A 22,897-nucleotide genomic window follows, 5' to 3' on the forward strand; every position below is an offset into this window, starting at 1 on the left:
TATTGTTGATATGGTGAGGCCAGGGATACAATGGATGTAAATTATTGATGATGTAATCGGTTGATAGATTAATAAAAATATTTAGGGAGAGGGAAAAATATACGAGAAACCTTAAATACACAGCTGCATGGAATGCCCAGGGTGTAAATCTAAGTTCAAACTCAAATAGATAGATGTCATTGAGGTTGCAGCACTAAGCATATCTTTATCTCCACTTTTAGCATTCCAAACAGATCATTCCCTTTGCGTTTCCCAATCCATCCTTATGACTCCATTGCCGTTGCCTTTTATACACCACTTTCTATAACCACAGGAGATGCAACATGTTTTTTTACCACATCCCTTGCGACCACCCAGGAACCTAAATAATCTTCACAAGTGAAGCAATGATTAATTTGCACTTCCAATCTAGTGTACTGCTCCTGCTATTCAGAACATGATCTCCTACGCATCAAATAAACCATTCTTTATATCAGATTTTTAAAAAAGAAATAGAGTTAAGGTTGTGTTCAGGTAAGGTAACACTGATAATAAAGAATGAGATATTGGAAGTTGTGATGATTAGAAGAACAGAGGAATGTGCAAGAAGATGGCAGGTGAAATATCTGTGAATATGTGAGGTTATCGTCGTCGTCGTTATCCCTCGAGGTCGTGGATGATGGTCTACGTTCCGATGTCAGAACGAAGACACTTGTGCGTGTGTTTGTTTAACGTGTACTTGATGTTGCACTCCAAGAATCACACAGTCCTTCACAAATCAATCAACTAATTCCAATGGCAAGGGAACCAAGACGATTGGAGCTGATAGATTTGTTGCAGCCTTCATCCGCCTTCACAGCCGTTGAGTTCAAGATATCCCCCTTCATCCGCCGTTGAGGTCTTGTACATTGGATCATTCTTGGTCTGGACCCTCACCTCGACCTTACCACCATGGGTGGCCCTACCAGAAGCTAGTGCTTCCGACGGAATCATGGGGGCATGCAAGCCTCTTCACCACAACAAGGTGAACGATCCGAAGAGGATGTGAGGTTATATGGAATAATTGTCAAGAGACATACAGCCGGAAACTGGTCCTTCAGCCCACCATGTTCACACTGACCATCCAGTAAGAATCTCCAGTACCGTTTGACCAGCAGTTGGGCTTTTACGCCTTGGAAATTGAAGTTCGTCCAGCTATCTCTTAAATATTATGATTATCCTAGCCTCCTCATCCACTTAGGTGGTGCACTCCAAACAAGGCAATCGAGGGCTACTTGAATAATAATTTAAGAGTCTGACTTTATGTGGGCTTTAAGCAAGAGTACCTTGCTTAAATGTAATTGTGCTCTCTCTGCTGTCAGTACTCAAGCCTCACTTACTGAATGTCTGCTTAATTTCACTCACGCCACTCCTGCATGAACGTCTATTTAACTGGCCACCCACTAGTCATTTACAATCCTCTCTTTGTCTTCCATAGTCATCTCCCCAGCTCTTCATCTGAGATTCTTACTCCTTCTGACGAATGGAGATTGGGGAGGACACACTACCTTGCATGAGATGTGTGATAAAATAATCAATACAGAGAAGCAAGCCTTGAGTTATCACAGGACAATTGTCTACAGCTCGGTTTCTTGGATTAATGCATTTTGATATACATGGCTTCAGTGAAAGACGGTATAGAATATGAGGCATGCGGCATCTTAGCCTTCATCATCCACTCAGGCGGTACATTTTTTCTGCAGGTTTGTAGATTAATTGGCTTCTGTAAGTTGTCTCTGGTGTGTAGGATTGAGCGAATGTACAGGTGATCGCCTGTTGGTCGCCGTGGACTCGGTGGGCCGAAGGTCTGTTTTCACGATGTATCTTTAAATTAAACTAAACTAAAGTAAACTTTTATTGATTTTCCACAGATTAGAGAACAACTATTTCAAATATGACCAAGATCACAAAAGAATTATTGGTTGAAAAAGGAACCCCAAAGCACTCAGAACTAGAACATATCAAGAAAATTAAGTAAGAATAATTGATCTGTTATTATTATTAAAGACCCAGAGTGTAAACATTATAATATTTAGGAAATAATGTTTAGTTGTGATATGTCCTCTAATTAAAAATCATTTGAACATAATCTCAAAGATGGTTCTGGATGTTTACTTTATTCAATCACAGATTGCAGGCATGCTGGCTGGCCATTGCCCATCCCTAATTGCCCTCGGGAAAGTAATGAGGTGCCACCTTTAAGATATAGGTGGTGATGGGAATTCCACAAAGTTGTTAGTTAGGAAATGCTATAATTTTGGCTCATTGATGAAGAAGGAGTAGCAATACACAGTACTCCAAGTTGGAGTGGAATGTTATTTCTGGGTGATCCTGCAGGTGGTGATGTCCGTCTGTGCCTGCTGGTGATATAGTTTGGAAGTTATTAACACAGTACTTTGTTAGTGCCAGCTATGTGGCAACTCTTTGCATACCTTGTGTATTGTATGCAAAATCATATTTTGCTTATAAACGGCATATAGAACAAATAAATGTAAGATATGCAAAAAGCAATGATGTTCAAGGAACGATGGAGCCCATAATCGTCCATTGTTGACTGCGGGGTAGATAATAACGAGTTATACAGATAGCAAAACTCAACAGGACAATAGTGAAACTAGTACAATGACTAGGGTGGGAGAGGGATGGAGAGAGAGGAAATGCAAGGGTTACTTGAAGTTAGCGAAATCAATATTCATACCGCTGGATTATAAGCTGCCCAAGCGAAATATGATGTGCTGTTCCTCCAATTTGCGTTTGACCTCACTCTGACAACAGAGGAGGCCCAGAACAAAAAAAGGTCAGTATGGGATGGGAAGGGGAGTTAAAGTGTTTGGCAACCAGGAGATCACATAGGCCAAGGCGGACTGAACGAAGGTGTTCACCAAAACGATTGCCCGGTCTGTGCTTGGCCTCGCCGATATATAGGAGCCCACACTTGGAACAGCGAATACAGTAGGATGAGGTTGGAGGAGGTGCAAGTGAGTCTCAGCCTCATCTGAAGGGACTGTCAGGGTCCCTGGACAGAGTCGAGGGGGAAGGTATAGGGACAAGGAGATGGTTAGCATTTCACTCTTACCAGTGATGTTGCCAATGATAAAATTGCAAAAGTATTGTGCAGGACAAATGCATTCTATCTTTTTAAGCAAACCAGTATTCAAACTAGGTACTGCTTGTCTATCACCTGGGCAATTTGCAAAATAATATTGATAGTAACATTTCTTTGAAATTTAGTTTTATTTAATTTTCCCTTTTTTTATTTAGTCTTTCTAACTTAAACCTGAAAACAAGCGATTTGGATCGAGTACTATTTTCTCAACTGTCAGAGTTAGAAGAATTGGATGTGTCTAGAAATCTGCTAACGGAAATTCCAAGCAATCTGGGACTTTACAGCCTGAAGTGTCTAAACTGTGCCAGTAATGACTTGGATCAAGTTGCGTCGCTTAGCCAGTTTGAGAATCTTGAAGATCTCAATTGTGAAGATAACTTGCATTTGACGGTAAGTGATGGTTAGCATTTTTGAGTTGAAATAAAATCTGATGTTGTGAAAGCAGACATGATTAAGTTTACTTGCTGAAATATTCTGGTTTTGAACCCATGTAACAGTATTGAAGAAACTAAAGTTTTGTTTGTTAAAATTTCCTATATTATTTATTCTGCCCAACTAATCAAGAGTCAATAAGCAATAGAATATGGTTGTCGCTTGAGCTTTTTAAGTGAAGGAAAATAATTCAGTTTGATTGTTTAGAATTAACTTCTGAAGGAAATTGCTGCTTTTTTGTTCTGAGATGTACCTTCCATTATATCATGACTATTGCTACTGCTTTTGAAGTAGTAAATCTCATGACTTTTGCTGCTTATTTTCCGCCATCTTCACTTTCACATGGTCCATGTCTGATACTTCCCTTCCATCTGTATTCCTCTCTTGTGCAGGCTCTCACAGCTATGTTGACTGTACTTCTTCCTAGTCTGTCTCCTGTAGAGACTTCATGCCATTTCCCAATCCCCATCACATTTGGTCCGATAACAAGACTTTCGACTGTGATCTCTTTGCTCTTCCTTCTTTTGGAATTGTGGCTCCCCCTCCAGAGCCCTTGACTGCATTTCATCTTATTCCTGTACCTCTGCTCTTACTCTCTCCCACTGGAGAGAGCCTGGATAAAACTCCCCTTTTCCTTACCATCCATGCCACCAGCCTCTGCATTCAGTGGAATATCCTCAATATCCTACTGCCAGCTTGAATAAGATTGTATGCCAAACAGATCTTCCTATCATTTCTCTTTCAGCAATTCAAATGGACCTTTCCCTTCACAATTCATTTGTCTGCTCTTCCAAATGCAACACTCACTCTCTTTCCTATGGTCCTTTGCCAGGCAACTACAGGCAATGTCATTTTCTTCCCTTCTCAATTGTCTATTGTCAATCTCCAGGCACCCAAACAATCCTTTCAAATGAAGCAGTTCACTTGCACTTCTTCTAATCTAGTGCATTGCATTCAATATTTGCACTGTGGTCTGCTCTACATTGGAGAAACCAAATGTAAATGGAATATTGCTTCCAGTCTATACGGGTGACTCAGAGATTCCTATTGCTTTCCAGTTGAATCCCTCATCTCATTTCCCCTCTGACCTATCTGTCTGTGGCCCTCTGCATTGTCCTAACAATGCCTAATGTAAGCTTGAAGTGCAGCACCACGTTTCCATCTGGGCATGTTACAATTACTGGATTCAAAATTGAATTCTATAACTTTCTGATTTAGCTTGACCTGCTGGGCATGTGTTACAACAGTGCATTTTCTTTTATCTGTTAGAAAATGGTACAAACACTCAGTAGGTTAGGAAGGAGAATATTTCAGGGCAAATACCTTTTATCAGAATGTGACCAGGATAAAGCAAAGTAGTTCTAAGTTGTAGTGGAGATGGGAATGGGTTCGATAACACAAAAGGAGTATTTCTGAAAGGGATGGTGTCAAGTGTGCTGTAGGAATAAGTTCCATAGGTCATCCAGCCGACAGTTTAATAATTAAAAGGTTAAAACAGAACAAAGCTGTGAGATAATGACAATAGAGTGTGAGAAAACAGAACAGGAAGTCAAGGATCCAGTAGCAGAGGGAGGTCCAGGAGTTTGGAGATGAAATTAGTTGGGATTACAGTGTTGAAGGCAGAGCTATAATCTGATGTAGGTGTCATTGTCCAGAAGTTCCAGAGTAGAGTATTGGGCCAGGGAGATGGCATCTGCCATGGATCTTTTGCAACGATCAATGGACTGCAGTGGATCAAGCAGGCTGAAGTTAATGTGAGCCATGACCAGTCTCTTGAAGTACTTTGTGATGGTGAAGAGTCACTCAGCACATGATCTGTAGTGAAAGTAATGGTGAGGGTCGAAGCATTGAATCTCATTGGTTGGGCAGTCTGCTCTGAAGAATTTTCAAGGTCTGTCTGAAGAGTTGCAAGAAACAGCTAGGGTTAAGGAAGAGCTTAGCAGCTGGACTTGAATGAAGTTTGGAAGTGACACTTGTACTTAGATTTCATTTTAGAAATAATAGAATTTATTCATAATTTTAAAAAAATCTGAGGGTTAGGGTGAGGAGATATAAAGAACGTCTCTCTAAAGTGGGGACAGAAGGGGAAAGTTTGGGAACGGTATATTTGATGCATTCATATGGTTTGATTTGGCCGTGCAGGCAACAGGTCAGTATTATTAAGATTGACACCACTAACCCAACTATGCCAACTTGCAAGGTACTTGAAACTGCAGTGGAACTGCACAATACTGTTTGATAAATTGAGGCTTGTTACATTGTTGTGATTGTGACTCGTGATCACAATTCTGACCTATTCGGACCTGTAGTGCGTGAAAAGACATGGCATTATACCTTCCAATTTCTTCACCCGTTTAATAGATGGACTGTTAATTTCTATTTTTATTATATGGCATTCGGCAGTGTATTTAAAGGTGTTCTTTAGAACCCATTGATAATTCATTTGTTTGTTTTTCTCATTAAGCATGTAAGTCTGATCTTGGTAATGGGGAATCTTAAAATAATGCAGCAAAAAAAGAGAATATACCATATTATATCTCCATTTTAAAATATCAAATTATAATCTTGATTACTTTTCTCACAGATCTGTGACACATACAAGCTGATATATTTATTACCTAATCTCCGGCAACTCAATGGCAGCAATATAACATCCAATGGATATCATCTGCGGTTTGTCAACAGTCGGCAGCTAAAGTGTCAAGTGAGTCCACAATAGGATTAGATGATGACATCTGGAATGAATTTAAAGATTGTTTTTAAGAGAGTTTCTCTTGGCCCTTGCAAACTAATTAAAATAATAGTCTCATAACAAAATATATCAGAAGGAAGGAATTACTGGAGAAGATTATCCACTGTTCTGGGATTGCCATTTGCTTGTGCCCCAGACCACGCTTTCTGTTAACTTCTTTGAATGGGACCCGGGGCTCTTGCACCATTAACCTGACATGGCAGATTTCATAGTCAAAATTGGGAAATTTGCAGAGGTTCTCACTGCCTCACTGAGTTCAGTGAATGAGCTAGCCAATAATATAAAAGTGGATAGCAAGAGTTTATTCAGTTATATAAAGAGTAAGAAAGAGGCAAGAGTGGAAATTGGGCCACTGTAGAATGATACAGGAGAAGTGATAATGGGGAATAAAGCAATGGCAGAGGAGTTGAATAACTTGTTTGCATCAGTCTTCACAGTGGAAGACACCAGCAACATGCCTGCAATTCAAGAAAGTCACAGGATGGAAGTTAGTGGATGGCTATTACTAGGAAGAAAGTGCTTGGGAAACAGAAAGGGCTGAAGATAGATAAGTCACCTACACCAGATGGACTGCACCCTAGGGTTCTGAAAGAGGTGGCTTTAGAGATTATGGAGACAAGAATCAAGAGAGACAGGAGCGGTCCCAGATGATTGGGGAAGTTGCCAATATTACCCTGTTGCACAAGAAGGGAGCAAAGCAGAATAGTGGGATCTATAGACTGGTTAATCTGACTTTGGTGTTTGGTAAGATTTTAGAGTCCATTATAAAGGATGAGGTTATGGAGTACTTAGGAGTTCATGATAAAATAGGCCGAAGTCAGCATGGCTTTGTGAAGAGGAGGTTTTGTGTAGATTGACAAATTTGCAGGAATTCTTTGAAGAAGTAAATAGCGGGACAGACAACAGAGAGTCAGTAGATGTTGTTTACTTAGATTTTCAGAAAACCTTTGATAAGGTGCCACATGTGAGGCTTCTAAGGAAGATGAGAGCCCACGGTATCAAAGGGCAGAAACTAGCATGGATAGCAGGTTGGCTGGATGGTAGAAGACAAAGAGTGGCAATAAAAGGGGGCTTTTTCAGGTTGGCTGCCAGTGACTAGTGGAGTTCCGCAGGGGTCGGTGCCTGGATCGCTACTCTTCACATTGTATATTAATGATTTGGACGAGGAGATTGAAGGCTTTGTGGCCAGGTTTGTGGATGATACGAAAATAGGTGACAGGGCAGGTAGTGTAGAGAAAGCAGGGACTTTGCAGAAGGACTTGGATAGGTTGGGAGAATGGCCATAGAAGTGGGAGATGGAATATAGTGTAGCAAAGTGTGGAGTCAAGTATTTTGGTAGTAGGAATAATGGCATAGACTATTTTCTAAATGGGGAGAGAATCCAGAAATCGGAGGTGCAAAGGGACTTGGGAGTGCTGGTGCAGGATTCCCAAAATATTAATCTGCAATTCAAATTGGTAGTAAAGAAAGCAAACTCAATGCTAGCATTTATTTCAAGAGGGCTTGTATACAAAAACAGGGAAATAATGCTGAGGATCTATAAGGCGCTGGTATGGCCGCATTTGGAATATTGTGAGCAATTTTTGGCACCAAATCTGGGAAGGATGTGCTGGCTCTGGAGAGGGTCCAGAGGAGGTTTACAAGAATGATCCCAGGAATGAGAAGGTTAACCTATGATGAGCGTTTGTCGACACTGGGCCTGTACTTGCTGGAATTTAGAAGAATGAGGGGGGGACCTCATTGAAACATACAGAATAGTGAAAGGCTTGGATAGAGTGCATGTGGAGAGGATGTTTCCACTAGTGGGAGAGTCTAGGATTAGAGATCATAGCCTCAGAATTAAAGGACGTTCTTTTTGGAAGGAGATGAGATATTTCTTTAGTCAGAGGGTGGTGAATCTGTGGAATTATTTGCCACAGCAGGCTGTGGAGGCCATGTAAGTGGATATTTTTAAGGCAGAGATAGATAGATTTTTGATTAGTACAGGTGTCAGAGGTTATGTTGAGAAGGCAGGAGAATGGGGTTAGGAGGGAGAGATAGATCAGCCATGATTGAATGGCAGAGTAAACCTGATGGGCCGAATGGCCTATTTCTACTCCTTATCACTTTTGTCCTGAAGACTTTAAGTACATTAGCATGGTGCATGTATACCATGTTCAGCATTGCAGTCTAAGCTTTGGAACAGCTTATTTGAGGTCTCATCTGCTGATAGATCTGGGTGCTCAGCAAAAGATCTGCTCTGCCCTACCTCAGTGCAATGTAGTTACATATCTATTAGAAAACTGATTTGATGGGTATTAATTATTTATCAATAAATGGTGTAGATTAAATATATTTGTAATATTGACTGCTTTTAAGTGAACAGTTCTTATGGTGTTCATTTGGCCTTTTCCTATTTTCAACTTCTTTTAGCATTTGCAATATTTCTTTTTTAGAGCTTCCTAGAAGTAATACTTCTGCCTTCCCAAAAACCTATATTTCTCATGCCAAGTAATATCGGTTCCAAAGCAATAATTTCTTCTGCTCTCTTATGCCAATTAAAAAGTTGGAGGACTCTGGAATAGAGCTTTGAAGAACATAATCTGTCAGTAACATTTTTTTTGCATTTATTTTTTTTAGGTAAATGCATATTGGGATAAAAATTACAAAGGTCGGCTCTCAGAATCATCAACTCCTGATGAGATAAGGGCAGTTGGAAATAAATTTGTGAAATCTGCTGTTGCTAATGTTAAGTATGGACCAAATTCTCTGAGTGAATTTACAAAATGGAGGGTAAGTAGAAGTAGTCAGAATCCCATTTCAGAACCAATAGCCCTCTTGGTCCTAATCTGCAAATCAATTGAAGCGAGTGGTATTTCCCACATTAATAAGTTAATCATAACAAATCCGTTTTCAAATGAGCTTCACTGTGGACAAGTTTCTTTGGAACTTGGGAAGCGTACTTTAGTTTTATTTTTCTTCAATTCTTCAAGGGGGCATTATGTTTTAGGCATAAAAACAGTTCTAAAAGGTTATAAATTTTGCTCTGGCATAGATTACTACGGCTAATTCAAGAGATTCAAGGACAATTTAAAAGCAGGAAAAAAAGAATTCGGGAAGAGAATGATGCAGCCTAAACCAATCTGTTGTTCCACACATTGACAATGATTTAAAGATCAATCCTTGACTGTGAAAACATAAATCGTTTGAGTTAGATTCAAGATAGCAGAACATGCAATGACATTGGGACCAAATTAAACCAGGGTGGCATACTCCAACATAACATGTCATGGCCATCTCGGTCATGACTGCGGTATGGAGTGTAGTTTTAAATAGGAATGCACAAACGTTTGGAATCTCATTCCATTTAATTAATGTTAATTCCTGCTTTTGGGTTGGTCGACCATTTTTAGTCTTAACGTTCTCAATCTATTGTGACTATTAAACATCTTTTCAAAACTTGCATTTTTAATAACCCATCTTAACATTGTTGTGGAGAGTATTGTGAGCCTCTTAACTGGTTATATTTCTGTGTTATGCCGATTAGGTAGAATTGATAGCTTCAGAGCTTCTGAACTCTCTGCTACAGCATAAGGAGAAATTCTCTGATTCAGAAAATGAGGACGACAATGAAACTAAAGATGTAAGAAGTTAAATTGTTTTTATGTATCAGTGTTGAATTGTAATGTTCTCTGTTCCATGTGCCATTAGTGGGAAAAGGTAATTGCAAGCTGCATAGATAATTTACTTGTATAGGTTGTTTGCAGTTGTCTGTAAATTCTAACAATTAACTTGTTTACTCAGCCATGAAAGTTTGTTGTTGAACAACTTTAGAATGCAGATCTTTTCAATTCTGTTTTGGCAGGTCCTTAACATCTCTGGTAGTAGTAATGTGTTCTCTGGGTCCTGCACTGAATTATGTTCAGATAGAAACACTTGGCTTCAGAGTGCAAAGAATATTGCCAAAAGTGCACAACATAGAAAAGCAATGGCCCCACAGAATGGTAATGACGAAATTTCTAAGGATAACATTCAGTCTGGGAAAGAAAGACAAACAAAACTAGCCAACCTAAGCAAGAAGGATAACAGAATTGCAATAAACAAGGAGGCCAAGAGAGAGTGTTCAGCAAGTTCAATTGCTGCCAGTAAAGAAAGTATTCCAAGGAAGAAGTCAAAGTATAGGGTAAGTGTCTTTGAATAACAGCAGCTTATTATTATTCTTGTATTTTGTATTAAAATAAATATTTGCAATTTTATTGCACTTTTCTTGTGCCTTTCAAAATGTTAATTGAGGGGTATTGGGTAGAACAGAAGGTTCAATACCCTTGTTGTTGTTCAAAATAGCACCATGGGAACCTTTATGACTACCTGGTTTAACATTTCATCTGAAAAATAATACCTCCAATACTCTTCAGTGAACTGACAAAAATATTTTCATACCAATGTCCTTGAAGGACAAGGAAATGTGTAACAATAAAATATAAACATTTTTATTTTACAATTGTTTTGTTCATTACAATTCTGCTGCCTTACCATCCTTTCACCTTTAATTAAAAAAAAAAATTTTTTGATTATGTTTTGGGTGACATTTCGGGTCGAGGGTCTGAAGAAGAAGAAGGGTCTCGACCCGAAACGTCACCCATTCCTTCTCTCCTGAGATGCTGCCTGACCTGCTGAGTTACTCCAGCATTTTGTGAATAAACACCTTCGATTTGTACCAGCATCTGCAGTTATTTTCTTATTATAACTTAAATATTGCTGTCTTAAATATCGTGGCCAGAATGGCAGGCCAAAGATTTGGTTTCTGTGCTGGTGGTCAACTGTCCATAGATTTTCCACCATCTACAAGGCTCAAGTCAGGCATTAATAGAATAAGCTCCATTTACCTGGACAAGTGTAGCTCTGAGAGCACTCAATAAGCTTGACACCGTCCAAGACAAAGTAATATTGGTAGCCAAATCTCTGCTCTAAACATTAAATACCTCCATTACTGTTGTACCATAATTGCAGTCCATGCTATCTGCAAAATGCAGTTTAAAAAATGCAGCAAAACATCACCAAGTCAAGCAATTCCTCCTTTGTCAAGGAAAGTAAGGATAGCTGTAAATACTGGCCTTGCCCGTAGCATCCTCATCCCATTAATGATTTTTTTTGAACGTCAGAAAGTAATAATTTCTCAAATTTATATTCTTTTGTATTGACTCCCTATAAAAATAAAATCATGCATACAAAAACAAATCATAAATAGTGGTTAAGTTTTAAAAGAGTTGGAGAGCAGCCATCAGTAGGTTTGAACCCCATCTGTTTTTTCCGTTACCACTGGTCTATAGTTTTAGTCTGGCCTGATCGTAAATTGAAATTGAATTACTTTTTTGTGGAACAGAACCAGAACTTATTTTTCAGCCTCGCTGCGCAGCTCTTGAAACTTTTGTTGTTAGTTATGCATCAAGCAAACACATCTCTTGATTTTGATGATTGTCCTGGGAATACAGACAAGCCCTGCTTTATGTGTTGGAAAGAACTGCAGATGATGGTTAAAATGCTGGAGTAACTCAGCATTTTTGGAGAGAAGGAATGGGTGACGTTTCGGGTCGAGACCCTTCTTCAGACTGATGTCAGGGGAGGGGGAGGGACAAAGATAGGATGTAGTCGGAGACAGGAAGACTAGTGGGAGAACTGGGAAGGGATAGAGAGGGAAAGCAGGGACTATCTGAAGTATCTCTATCCCCTCCCCAGTTCTCCCACTAGTCTTCCTGTCTCCGACTACATCCTATCTTTGTCCCACTCCCTCCTGACATCAGTCTGAAGGGTCTCGACCCGAAACGTCACCCATTCCTTCTCTCCAGAGATGCTGCCTGACCCACTGAGTTACTCCAGCTTTTTGTGTCTACCACTTAAATCTAAACATCATGCTGCCTTAGGAAAACACAATGAACAACCTTTTTCTCTCGTCATTCCCTCTTCTCTACAGACCCTTCTTCAAAAAAATTATGTTTGAATTAGGAAAGACCATTTTTGCTTATTAAGTTACTCCTCTATTATGCCTTAGGATTATGGAAAGTGATTTGGAGAAATGGGTTTGCAGAGAAGATGCTTGCACAAGAGATTATTGTGGCATAAATTGTTAAAAAGCTTTGAGAAGAGAACAAGGTTGTAGTCTCCTATAGTAAAAAGCCTGAGCAAAAATACAAGTGGGATGACAATATTTTGCATTGTAATATCTATGGTTCTATGTCCTATCGACTCTTATTATGCAATTATTTTAAACTTTTACCAGACCTCTGTTGTCCTAGAACCTCTGCATTATCTGCAGTGCCACAGCAAGAATAACAACCCTGAAGATTTCAACACTCAGCTTTGGGCCTGTGCTTTTGAACCAGAACTTGAAAGCTCCCAGATTCCAGGTGAAATAATATAATTGAAAAAATAAATAATACATGAATGGAGCAAGCATAACAGCAGACATTTAAAAAAATAATTGTCTGAAGAGCATATAAAGATGAATTACTTCCGCACAAGTAAAGCAGTGCGGAGTGCCTGCAGACATGGCAGTATTTATTTGGTTCCATCTTATTGTTGATAGAAATTTTGCTGTGTCTGATTTACTTACATTTTGCAAGTCGTTTGTTAAAATGGCACAATGATCATTTGTTCTAGAGTAAAAAAACAATGACCGAAAAATAAAGTTTTAAGATGCTTACATAGATAGACATAAATACATAGACAATAGGTGCAGGATTAGGCAATTCGAGTCTGAGATTTGAAAATTAACTGAAACAAAAACCATCCAAGATCACAAAACAATTTGCAACAACTAGATAAGCTTGCAGTAACATCAGTGTAGCTATTGATATTTGTGGTCTCAGTGCAAATAATTTAAAATTGGATATATAAACAAAATAAAGTTTGCCAATCACAGGAGATTGGTGCATTTATCAACGAGGAAAGAGTTAACAACCCAAATTAAAACTGAAATGAGTATGTTGGAATGCAGGTAGTTGGAAGGCAAATGCTAAGATTAGGAATTAAACAAGATAGACAAAGCTGGAGTAACTCAGCAGGTCAGGCAACGAGAAGGAATGGGTGACGTTTTGGGTCGAGACCCTTCTTCAGACTAGTCAGGGGAAAGGGAAACAAGAGATATAGACGATGATGTGGAGAGATATAGAACAATGAATGAAAGATGTGCAAAAAGGTAACAATGATAAAGGAAGCTGGCCATTGTTAACTGTTGGGTGAAAACAAGAAGCTGGTACGACTTGGGTGAGGAAGGGATGCAGAGAGAGGGAATGCCGGGGTTACTTGAAGTTAGAGATATCAATTTTCAATACCACTGGGCTGTAAGCTGCCCAAGCGAAATATGAAATGCTGTTCCCCTAATTTACATTTAGCCTCACTCTGACAATGGAGGAGACCTAGGACAGAAAGGTCAGTGTGGGAATGGGAAGGAGAATTAGAGTGTTTATCAACTGGGAGATCAGGTAGGTCTAGGCAGACTGAGCGAAGGTGTTCAGCGAAATGATCGCCCAGTCTACGTTTGTTCTCGCCGATGTATAAGAGTCCATATCGTGAATAACGGATACAGTAGATGAGGTTGGGGGAGGTGCAAATGAACCTCTGCTTAACCTCAAAGGACTGTTGGGGTCACTGGACAGAGTCGAGGGGGGAGGTATAGGGACAGGTGTTGCATCTCCTGCGGTTGCAGGGGAAGATACCTGGGGATGGGGTGGTTTGGGTGGGAAGGGATGAGTTAACCAGGGAGTTGAGGAAGGAATGGTCTCTGCAGAAGGCAGAAAGAGGTGGAGATGGAAAGATGTGACGAGTTCATTTTTGAATATTTTTTTTAAGACGCAGAGGTATATTGTACATTTCCTATGCACCAAGTTACTCTTTTAAAAAATATATAAAAGCAAAAAATTGCACATGCTAAACATCTGAAATGAAATCAAAATAAATTGCTGGAAATACTCAACATATCAGATACCATCTTTGGCAGGAAATAGTTAGTGTTCCAATTTGTTGACCTTTCATCAAAAAGCTATCCATTTAGTGCCACAATATAGAATGCTAACAATACTAATCCTTTATAACACTCTTGGAACAGGGGCAATTATTTTTATTTAAAGAAAATTAGAAAACAATAACAACTCCTCAAAACTTGCCAGTATATCAGCTTGGTGAATATATCGGTTATATTCATGCAAAAGGGAGCACTTCATGCCATTGATGCTCACCAGGTGCACTGTATAATTGATGGTGCACTGTATAATTCCCCTTTTAGAGTCCATTCTATTGCCATTCTTTTTTTCTGAAAATACATTCTGAGTGGAAAGTGAGATACCAGTGCGTTGAGACGAGTTAAATATACAAATGAGGCAAGATAGTATATTCCTAATACCCTCCGACATTTATGTCACCAACATTTGGGTTGCAAAGAGAAACAGTCCCGAAGAACTTAGTGAGATCCTACTGAAAAAAATCCTAGATACACTTTGAGGTGTCACAAACAAAAAAAAATCTAATTGATTATTTCTATCCACTCAGATAGCACTCAGGGTCCTGTAACAATTGCCCTTTTGTAGATTTTGTTTTGAGAATACTTGATGTCTATAATTTGAGTAATATTGTAAGCAGATTTCTTGTCAGATATAAACAACTGATATTAATCCATTTGATACAACACAAGTATAATGTGCTGTGTTACATTTCTGTGAGGAAAGGAGTTCATTTTCCTATAAAAGAAAATGAGTGCTTAGAGCATTCTATTCTCATGCAGCCCCTAATGACTGATGTAGTGAAACAGTGGTTTAGATGCTCTGTGCATGAAAAATAAAAATCCATGTTCTATCCTGATCCCCACAAAACATTATTGCAGCTTTTGCAGTTCCAGTTTTTTTTTAAAAAGGATTGAAACGCATTTTTCTTTTGTTGGTGGAAAACTGATCAGAATGAAACAGTTTGTAATTCTTCATATTTAAAAATACAATACTATGCAGCAAAACAAATTACAATTGCTACTTATTTCTTAGGCAGATACATGGCATTAAAAGTTAAATGGGTTAGCAGTGAGATATCTAGAATATTTACATGAGAATGTTGTTGGTGGAAGATGCCATGGTCGCATAAAAATTAATCTTATTATCTAATTGATTATCTCATTTTACCTGGACTTTGAGATGCTTAATAAAGAGACTAGGATTAAACATTCTTAGAGGTATCTTTTGACCTTTGAAATGACAGTCCTTGGAGAATATGTATTTGGTGAGGTTTCTGTTTTCCTGAGTTATTTCTCTGTTTTCATATTTTAAATAAAAAGTTAGTCAGAAATACTTGGGGAAAAATAACTTGCTCTGCATAAATTATTTAAGTAATGTTTGATTTAGATGTTTGGATGCAATCGTCTCGCAATGTGGCTATATGTGGAGGAGATTCAGTTTGTATCATTGACTGTGAAACTGGGATTGTTCATCACAAGTACAAATCAATTGGAGAGGTAAGTAGAATTATGCAGAAAATTACATTTAATTGAATAAACCCATAGCTTCTCACCCCCATCTCGAAAAACGTGGCGATCTTGCTGCTTGATTAAGCTACATTGCTGATTGTAATGCAGGCAACATGCCCACTTCATACTATCTGAATATTCTGATCATATCATATCATATCATATATATACAGCCGGAAACAGGCCTTTTCGGCCCTCCAAGTCCGTGCCGCCCAGCGATCCCCGTACATTAACCCTATCCTACACCCACTAGGGACAATTTTTACATTTACCCAGCCAATTAACCTACATACCTGTACGTCTTTGGAGTGTGGGAGGAAACCGAAGATCTCGGAGAAAACCCACGCAGGTCACGGGGAGAACGTACAAACTCCTTACAGTGCAGTACCCGTAGTCAGGATCGAACCTGAGTCTCCGGTGCTGCATTCGCTGTAAAGCAGCAACTCTACCGCTGCGCCACCGTGTATTTCTTGCATGCTAACCATACCGTTGATTGGCTTCCAATGCTCACAAGAACCTCCTGACATGTGATGACAATCCAGTGTGTTGGATACCTCTGGTGGGCATTACCAGGAGTCAAGTTCAAAGGACTTTAATGTAGTGCCACTAAAACTGAATGATGCCATCAAAGTAAATGTATCTTCAAATGGCCCACTTGTATTAGTACTTCTTAACCGACCAACCACCTCTCAATCAGTGAGCTGCTGGAGGAACTCAGTGAGTCAGGCAGTATCAATGGAGGTAAAGAGTTGCTTGACATATAGGATACTTATATGTTAATCATCCCTGTGAATTGAGCATACTTGCCTTCAAATAAGGGCAGGGAGGTTAAGCTGCAATTTGTTAAGCTACATTGATTTAGCCAGAACTGGAGTACTGCATTCAGCTGTGGTTGTCACATTGTGAAATTGAAAAGCCTGGGTTTATTCTCATTGGAGCAGAGGAGGTTGAGGAGGTATCTGAATGAGACATTCCAAAATTATGATGAGCATAGATAGTATTGATAGTAGGAAATGTTACACTCTAGCAGAGGTATCGTAAACTAAAGGCTATAAGTTTTGGTTAAGAGGAAGCATTTCGAGGGGAACTAAGGAAGAACTTTGTCATCCACTGATTGTAATGTAGGCTTGCTTTTTTACCAGTTCCATTTACCTCAAAAGTGCTGTGGAAGGTTTGACATAGGGAAGCAAATCTAAATTTGAAGCATATTTTATTCTTCCTGTAGATTCCTATTGTAGGCATGACCTTCCATATGGGGAAACCCACTAAATTTTATTATGAGATATCACCACCATCCATTTGCAGTATCCAGGGAAACGAAAGCTCAGCCAGTTTCACAACCTTTATGATTTGAAAGGGAGTTGCAGTTTCACCATGTTTCTGCTGATGGAAAGGTCACTATATTGGCATTTGTTTCACCCACTTAAACTTGCTCTCACCCGCTTAGCCGAACAGCAGGCAACATGCTATGCCTGGCATGGACTGTCAGCGATGTCTGGAATGCACTGCCTGAGTGTAATGGAGGTGGTTACTCTCACAACATTTAAGTATCCATTCAAGCACTTAAATCTCAAAGGCATGGAAGGGTACAGACCAAGTGCTAGTAAATGAGATTAGTACAAGTAAGTGCATGATAGGTGGTATGGACATAGTGAGTTGAAGGGCTTGTTACCGTGCTATATGACTCCAATATTCTTTGCTGATGTTCAGCACTGCATGCATCCTCGCCACAAACAACATCCGCAGAAAGACTTCCCAGTTTATTGTGGTCCATTCCTCTGCTCTTTCTGATGTATGTTGAATCTCAGGGGGAATGAAACCGTAAGTGGCAACGTCCGGTTTATGCAGCGGTCTTGAAGTCAGTAAAATAAAAATCATCTGTTTGTAATTTTTGCAACAAGACAAGCATGGTCTGCTTTCTGTTGATTATAACATGTTTAGAACTGCAACGTTGAGGGAGGTTGTAGACAAAATAATTATCTTCCAAAACAGTTTCACCGGTTTAAAATCAGCATCGCACACTGAATGATTTGTGTATATCCTGCTCTGCTGATTTTTGTTGGTTACTAACTTTGCTTCAGATAATGTCTTCATCAATGTACCATCCAGCACATTTCATTGGAGAAATGTGTGTGAAGTCTTTGCATGCCACTTTGGTCACCAGGTGGTGCTGTACTGTTCAGAGATTGGGTGCAATGGATCTTAAGGTAGTCCTCAAATCTGCAGTAAGTCAGACACGTGGAGGTTTCGGGTATTTATTATTTTTACAAGCTCCTCAGATTCTCTGTTTTCCCTCTTAATATTTACAATAAATATTTTGGAAAAATTAGTTCATCCAAATTTCTGAGATCAGTGCTTCAAGTATGTTTGATATCAAAGTTTCTTCATGATACCAGCAATTTTGTGATTTAAACATGATGTAGAAAGATTAACATTTAACTGTTATAGTTTAGTTGTTACGACAGATGAGATTTAAATGTTCTGATCATTAGTGATCAATTTCAGTGCCACAATACTTTCCTGTTCGATTTATCTTCAGAACCAATTGATAAAGCCTAATGATGTATTCTTCAGGATTTCTTTTCTCTGGCCTGGACCACCCTTACAGTGATTGACAAGAATCAGAAAAGAAAACTCAATGTATTAGCCGTGGCTGGCCGGATGGGTGTAGTAAAGCTGATTCACACAAAAGTAAACTACTGCTATGGAAGCATAAAGGCTCACAAGAAATCAATCTCGACGCTCTGCTTTTCTCCTAAAAGGGAAACATTTCTCTTCAGTAAGTATTAAACTTGATATGGTCAGATATTTTACAATGATTTCGTTTAAGTGAGGGAAGTAGAGTAAGTCTAATGTTAAATATTGATGGGGAGAATGGAAAACACATTAATAGGTATTACATAGAGTTAAAATGGTGGTAAAAGATCTGCTAAAATAAGCCAATTCTAAATTGTTCGTGATCTTCAGTACAGAAGAGAGAATTTAAGTTGGCATTTCTGAGTGAGTTTAAGAAATTAGTTCTAAATAATTTCTTTAATTGATTGGTAATAGTTCTGAACCACTGCACTTGTTATTGATGCTCATCAGAAGAAATAATCTTTTCTAAATCAAATCATCAAAGTCATTTGTACATTTAAATCTTCCCTTTGTTTCTATGTTCCGTGGGAAAAGTACCCAGTTTAACTGCTAGTAATTACGTTTTCATGACAGGCTGTATATGAATCTGAATTTTGCTCTATTTCATGGATGAGAATTTTATTTTTGTCGAGGGGTATCCTCATCCATATATTACTCTAAAATATGTAAACAAGCCCATTATTACTTATTTTAAAATTCTGCATTTTAAATGATTTATTTTTTATTTTTTTAATGTTTCTATTTACATTATGGTTTTCAGGAATTGTGCATTTGAATCCCCAGATATCTGTTCAGTCATATCTTGAAGCATCTTCCATCTTTTATCATGTTTCTTGATTTCACTTCTCAACCACGTCACATTGAATGTCATTCTGAGGACTGTTACCATCCTCCTTAGCATTTGTCAAACCCCTCTTCCTCACATTAGTTAAAATCTGGGCTCTAAACTTTTCACTTGACCAAAGTGTTAACCTCTTTACTACCACCTTGAATTTTTGTCAAATTCATCCACAGGTCATCATATCATATCATATCATATATATACAGCCGGAAACAGGCCTTTTCGGCCCACCAAGTCCGTGCTGCCCAGCGATCCCCGTACATTAACACTATCCTACACCCACTAGGGACAATTTTTACATTTACCCAGCCAATTAACCTACATACCTGTACGTCTTTGGAGTGTGGGAGGAAACCGAAGATCTCGGAGAAAACCCACGCAGGTCACGGGGAGAACGTACAAACTCCTTACAGTGCAGGACCCATAGTCAGGATCGAACCTGAGTCTCCGGCGCTGCATTCGCTGTAAAGCAGCAACTCTACCGCTGCGCTACCGTGCCGCCCTTTGAACTTTGTTTTTTTTCCAGTCCAACATTCTTGAACTTGTCTCTTCACTATCCTTTTTATTGTTACATCAAATCTCATTGTATAATAATATATAGGAATACTAATCCCTAATGTTACTTCAAACTTTTGTCCTACTTCATTTCACACTAATTCGAAGTGATGCTGCTTCCCTTATTAGTTTAGATAGATGTAGGTTTGTAGGTTTTCACTTAAACCTTGTAATTTCACTCCAGCAACTTTACTCATTCTCTGTAACATGGAAGATTTACTGCTGTAAAACATGACGACTAAAATGTAAAACAAATCCTGGTTCTGACTTGACATTGCATGCACTGGTCCATAAGTTCTTTGTCTCTTGGTAAACCCGTTAAATCAGATGTGTGTGGCATGCCTATAAATGTTTTTACAAGTGTCTGTCACTTCAGAGAGGGTGGGAATGAGGCCAGGGGTTGGGGTGTGTGTTGAGTTGGATGATAGGGTCAAGATCGAGAGTGATGGTTTGGGCATGAATATAGGAGGAGGGTCACAATTGAATGCTGGGAGTGAAATCAGGATCTTGATCAAATTTCATCCCCACCGAATCCTAGTCTATATATCCTTTGCTTGCAGCAAATCTGTTTTCCTTGGAACGTAATTTTTTAATGTGCACTCTGCTGAAAATATTACCTATCCCTAACGGACTTTAAGGAATGTGCTGCATAAAACTGAAGGATTTATATACTTTCATCTTCCAAAAAATAAGGCGATTGAAGTGTTTGAAAAGAACAATATGAACTTTGCTTTATTTTGAAATTGGACCTGATGCCAATTAAAAATATTGAAAAATGGGTGTTATCATCATGAAGCAATTCTTCAATTTCATAGATTTACCTAGATTTACAACGTCACAGATATATGAATGAGAAATCATCTGTTCTCCCCATCCTGCCTCATTGTTGTACCTGTTCAGCATATTTCACTATAAGTGCTTTGACAGTGCTGTGCTGCACACAGGGAAAATCTCTAAAATCTGTTTTGTTGCAGCTAGCCTAAAACATTTGATGTGTTCGATAGGATTTTGTAAACTTCCTTCATGGCAGACACAGAAAAATAAAAGCCTCTGCTATTAAATGGACAGTCCTTTGTAACATTTTAGTGGTTGAAAGGCTGTGTGGAGTGAAGTACAAGGCTCAGTGCTTGGTCATTTATCTTTTTTAGTTTATTAATGAATGATTTGGGCTTCAGTTGAGAACCCATAATTATCCATTTGAGTGGTAATTTTTTGTGTCATTACTTCTGAGAGATTCTTCTATTCACATTTTTATTTGAGTTCACAAATATTATGAATATGTGCCCAAAACATTTTAATGTTAATTTAATATTATAATCAGTTAAACTGGGCTGTTCACAAAATAACAAAAACGGTAGATCCATGAACTATTGAAAGGTAAGTCTTAAAATTCCCTCAGTTTCATAGCACTTCCGATTATAACGTTAATTCACTTTCTTTCAACAGCTGCTTCTTATGATCATACAATCATCTTATGGGATATTGGTGTTCCAGATCTAGATTACAGGTTTCGAGCGAGGTATGTATTATGCAGACTTGAACGGAAACAATTTCAAGGATATCTCCATCTAATCATCTTTGCAATTTCAGGGAATATAATTTATTATTTTGGGGAATATATAGGTCAACTCCGTGTTATGTGCATTCAGGTTGTGTAGGAAAATAACTGCAGATGCTGGTACAAATTGAAGGTATCACAAAATGCTGGAGTAACTTAGCAGGTCAGGCAACATCTAGGAGAGAGGGAATGGGTGGCGTTTCGGGTCGAGACCCTTCTTCAGACTGATGTCAGGGAGGCGGGACAAAGAAAGGATGTAGGTGGAAACAGGAAGACAGTGGGAGAACTGGGAAGGGGAGGGGAAGAGAGGGACAGAGGAACTATCTAAAGTTGGAGAAATCAATGTTCATACCGCTGGGCTGTAAGTTGCCCAAGCGAAATATGAGGTGCTGTTCCTCCAATTTCCGGTGGGCCACACTATGGCACTGGAGGAGGCCCATGACAGAAAGGTCAGACTGGGAGAGGGAGGGGGAGTTGAAGTGCTCAGCCACCGGGAGATCAGTTTGGTTAAGGCGAACTGAGCGAAGGTGGTGAGCGAAACGATCGCCGAGCCCGCGTTTGGTCTCGCTGATGTAGAGAAGTGCATTCAGGTTATGGAAGTTAGTCCTTACGGATTTTAAGTATATGGAATAAAATGCACTCGCAGAATTTAAATCAATAAATCACAATTTTTTTGTTTTCAACTAGGGTTTCTTGACATATGCACAGATGATGCAGCATTACATTATGGAAAATTGTGGTACAGGCATTTTCTAGGAATGCAACCCACCCTTCCCTCAACCCCTTACAATGCTGAGGGCCTCCTTGTATCCTCAAAATGTGGTTATGATTGGAATCATGTTATATACTGAACCAGTTACAATCTTGGATTTAGATGCTTTAATTACCAACAGTAAAATCTAAGTTTAGGTAATTTATCAGTGGTTTGTTTTCAATATTCTAAAGATTATTTACTAAAAATAGGGAAGTTTGTATCTTTGTGCTGATGGAGTGTAGGGAAGATTTCAGGCTGCAGTCTGCATAGACTACAGGCAGAAAACAGCCTGTTGAGTGCTCATCATCTGCCACTTGAAGTGGTGATTGCTCAGATTCTGAACAGGGCTGAATCCCACCTTCCTCAAAGACTGGACAGGCTCAGGAAAGGTTTATGGGATATTAAAATAGCCAGCAAGAAATAGGTGCTAGGGAAATTTGGAGGAAGCTGAGATTAAGTGATAATACAAGACCAGTTGTGGAGAATCTGATAAACAGGAATGGAGAGCTAGAGTGAAGATGTTTGGAGGGTGGTGGCAGTGGGTGGGAAGGGGGATTGAAAAGATCACAACTAGCAGCTATGTTTTGAGGGCATTAGCAGTTATATGAGGGCATTTCAAAAGCTATACCTGAAACAAATGAGGAAGGAGAAACGACACGTCATGGTGGAAACCAAAGGACCTGACGAAACTGCTTTGCTCCATGGTTCATGTTTATGTCTAAAGTTTTCTGCTGTTTGTAGTAATTTGCCACTTTTACTC

General features: G+C 39.1%; 1 protein-coding gene across 1 annotated transcript in view; it reads left to right on the top strand.

Annotated features, from left to right (window-relative positions):
• The window catches only part of lrwd1 (leucine-rich repeats and WD repeat domain containing 1), a 42,234-nt gene that overhangs the window by 831 nt on the left and 18,506 nt on the right, over nucleotides 1-22,897 (top strand). The window contains exons 2-11 of the mRNA XM_078422496.1: nucleotides 1,890-1,992; nucleotides 3,280-3,514; nucleotides 6,141-6,260; nucleotides 8,928-9,080; nucleotides 9,835-9,930; nucleotides 10,153-10,470; nucleotides 12,565-12,691; nucleotides 15,671-15,780; nucleotides 18,367-18,571; nucleotides 21,272-21,344. Coding sequence (XP_078278622.1) covers nucleotides 1,913-1,992; nucleotides 3,280-3,514; nucleotides 6,141-6,260; nucleotides 8,928-9,080; nucleotides 9,835-9,930; nucleotides 10,153-10,470; nucleotides 12,565-12,691; nucleotides 15,671-15,780; nucleotides 18,367-18,571; nucleotides 21,272-21,344 — 1,517 coding nt within the window. The 5' untranslated portion in view covers nucleotides 1,890-1,912. The remainder of the gene's footprint in view (nucleotides 1-1,889; nucleotides 1,993-3,279; nucleotides 3,515-6,140; nucleotides 6,261-8,927; nucleotides 9,081-9,834; nucleotides 9,931-10,152; nucleotides 10,471-12,564; nucleotides 12,692-15,670; nucleotides 15,781-18,366; nucleotides 18,572-21,271; nucleotides 21,345-22,897) is intronic.

The sequence above is a fragment of the Rhinoraja longicauda genome, chromosome 26 (assembly GCF_053455715.1).
Source record: "Rhinoraja longicauda isolate Sanriku21f chromosome 26, sRhiLon1.1, whole genome shotgun sequence".
Classification (NCBI taxonomy): Eukaryota; Metazoa; Chordata; class Chondrichthyes; order Rajiformes; family Arhynchobatidae; genus Rhinoraja; species Rhinoraja longicauda.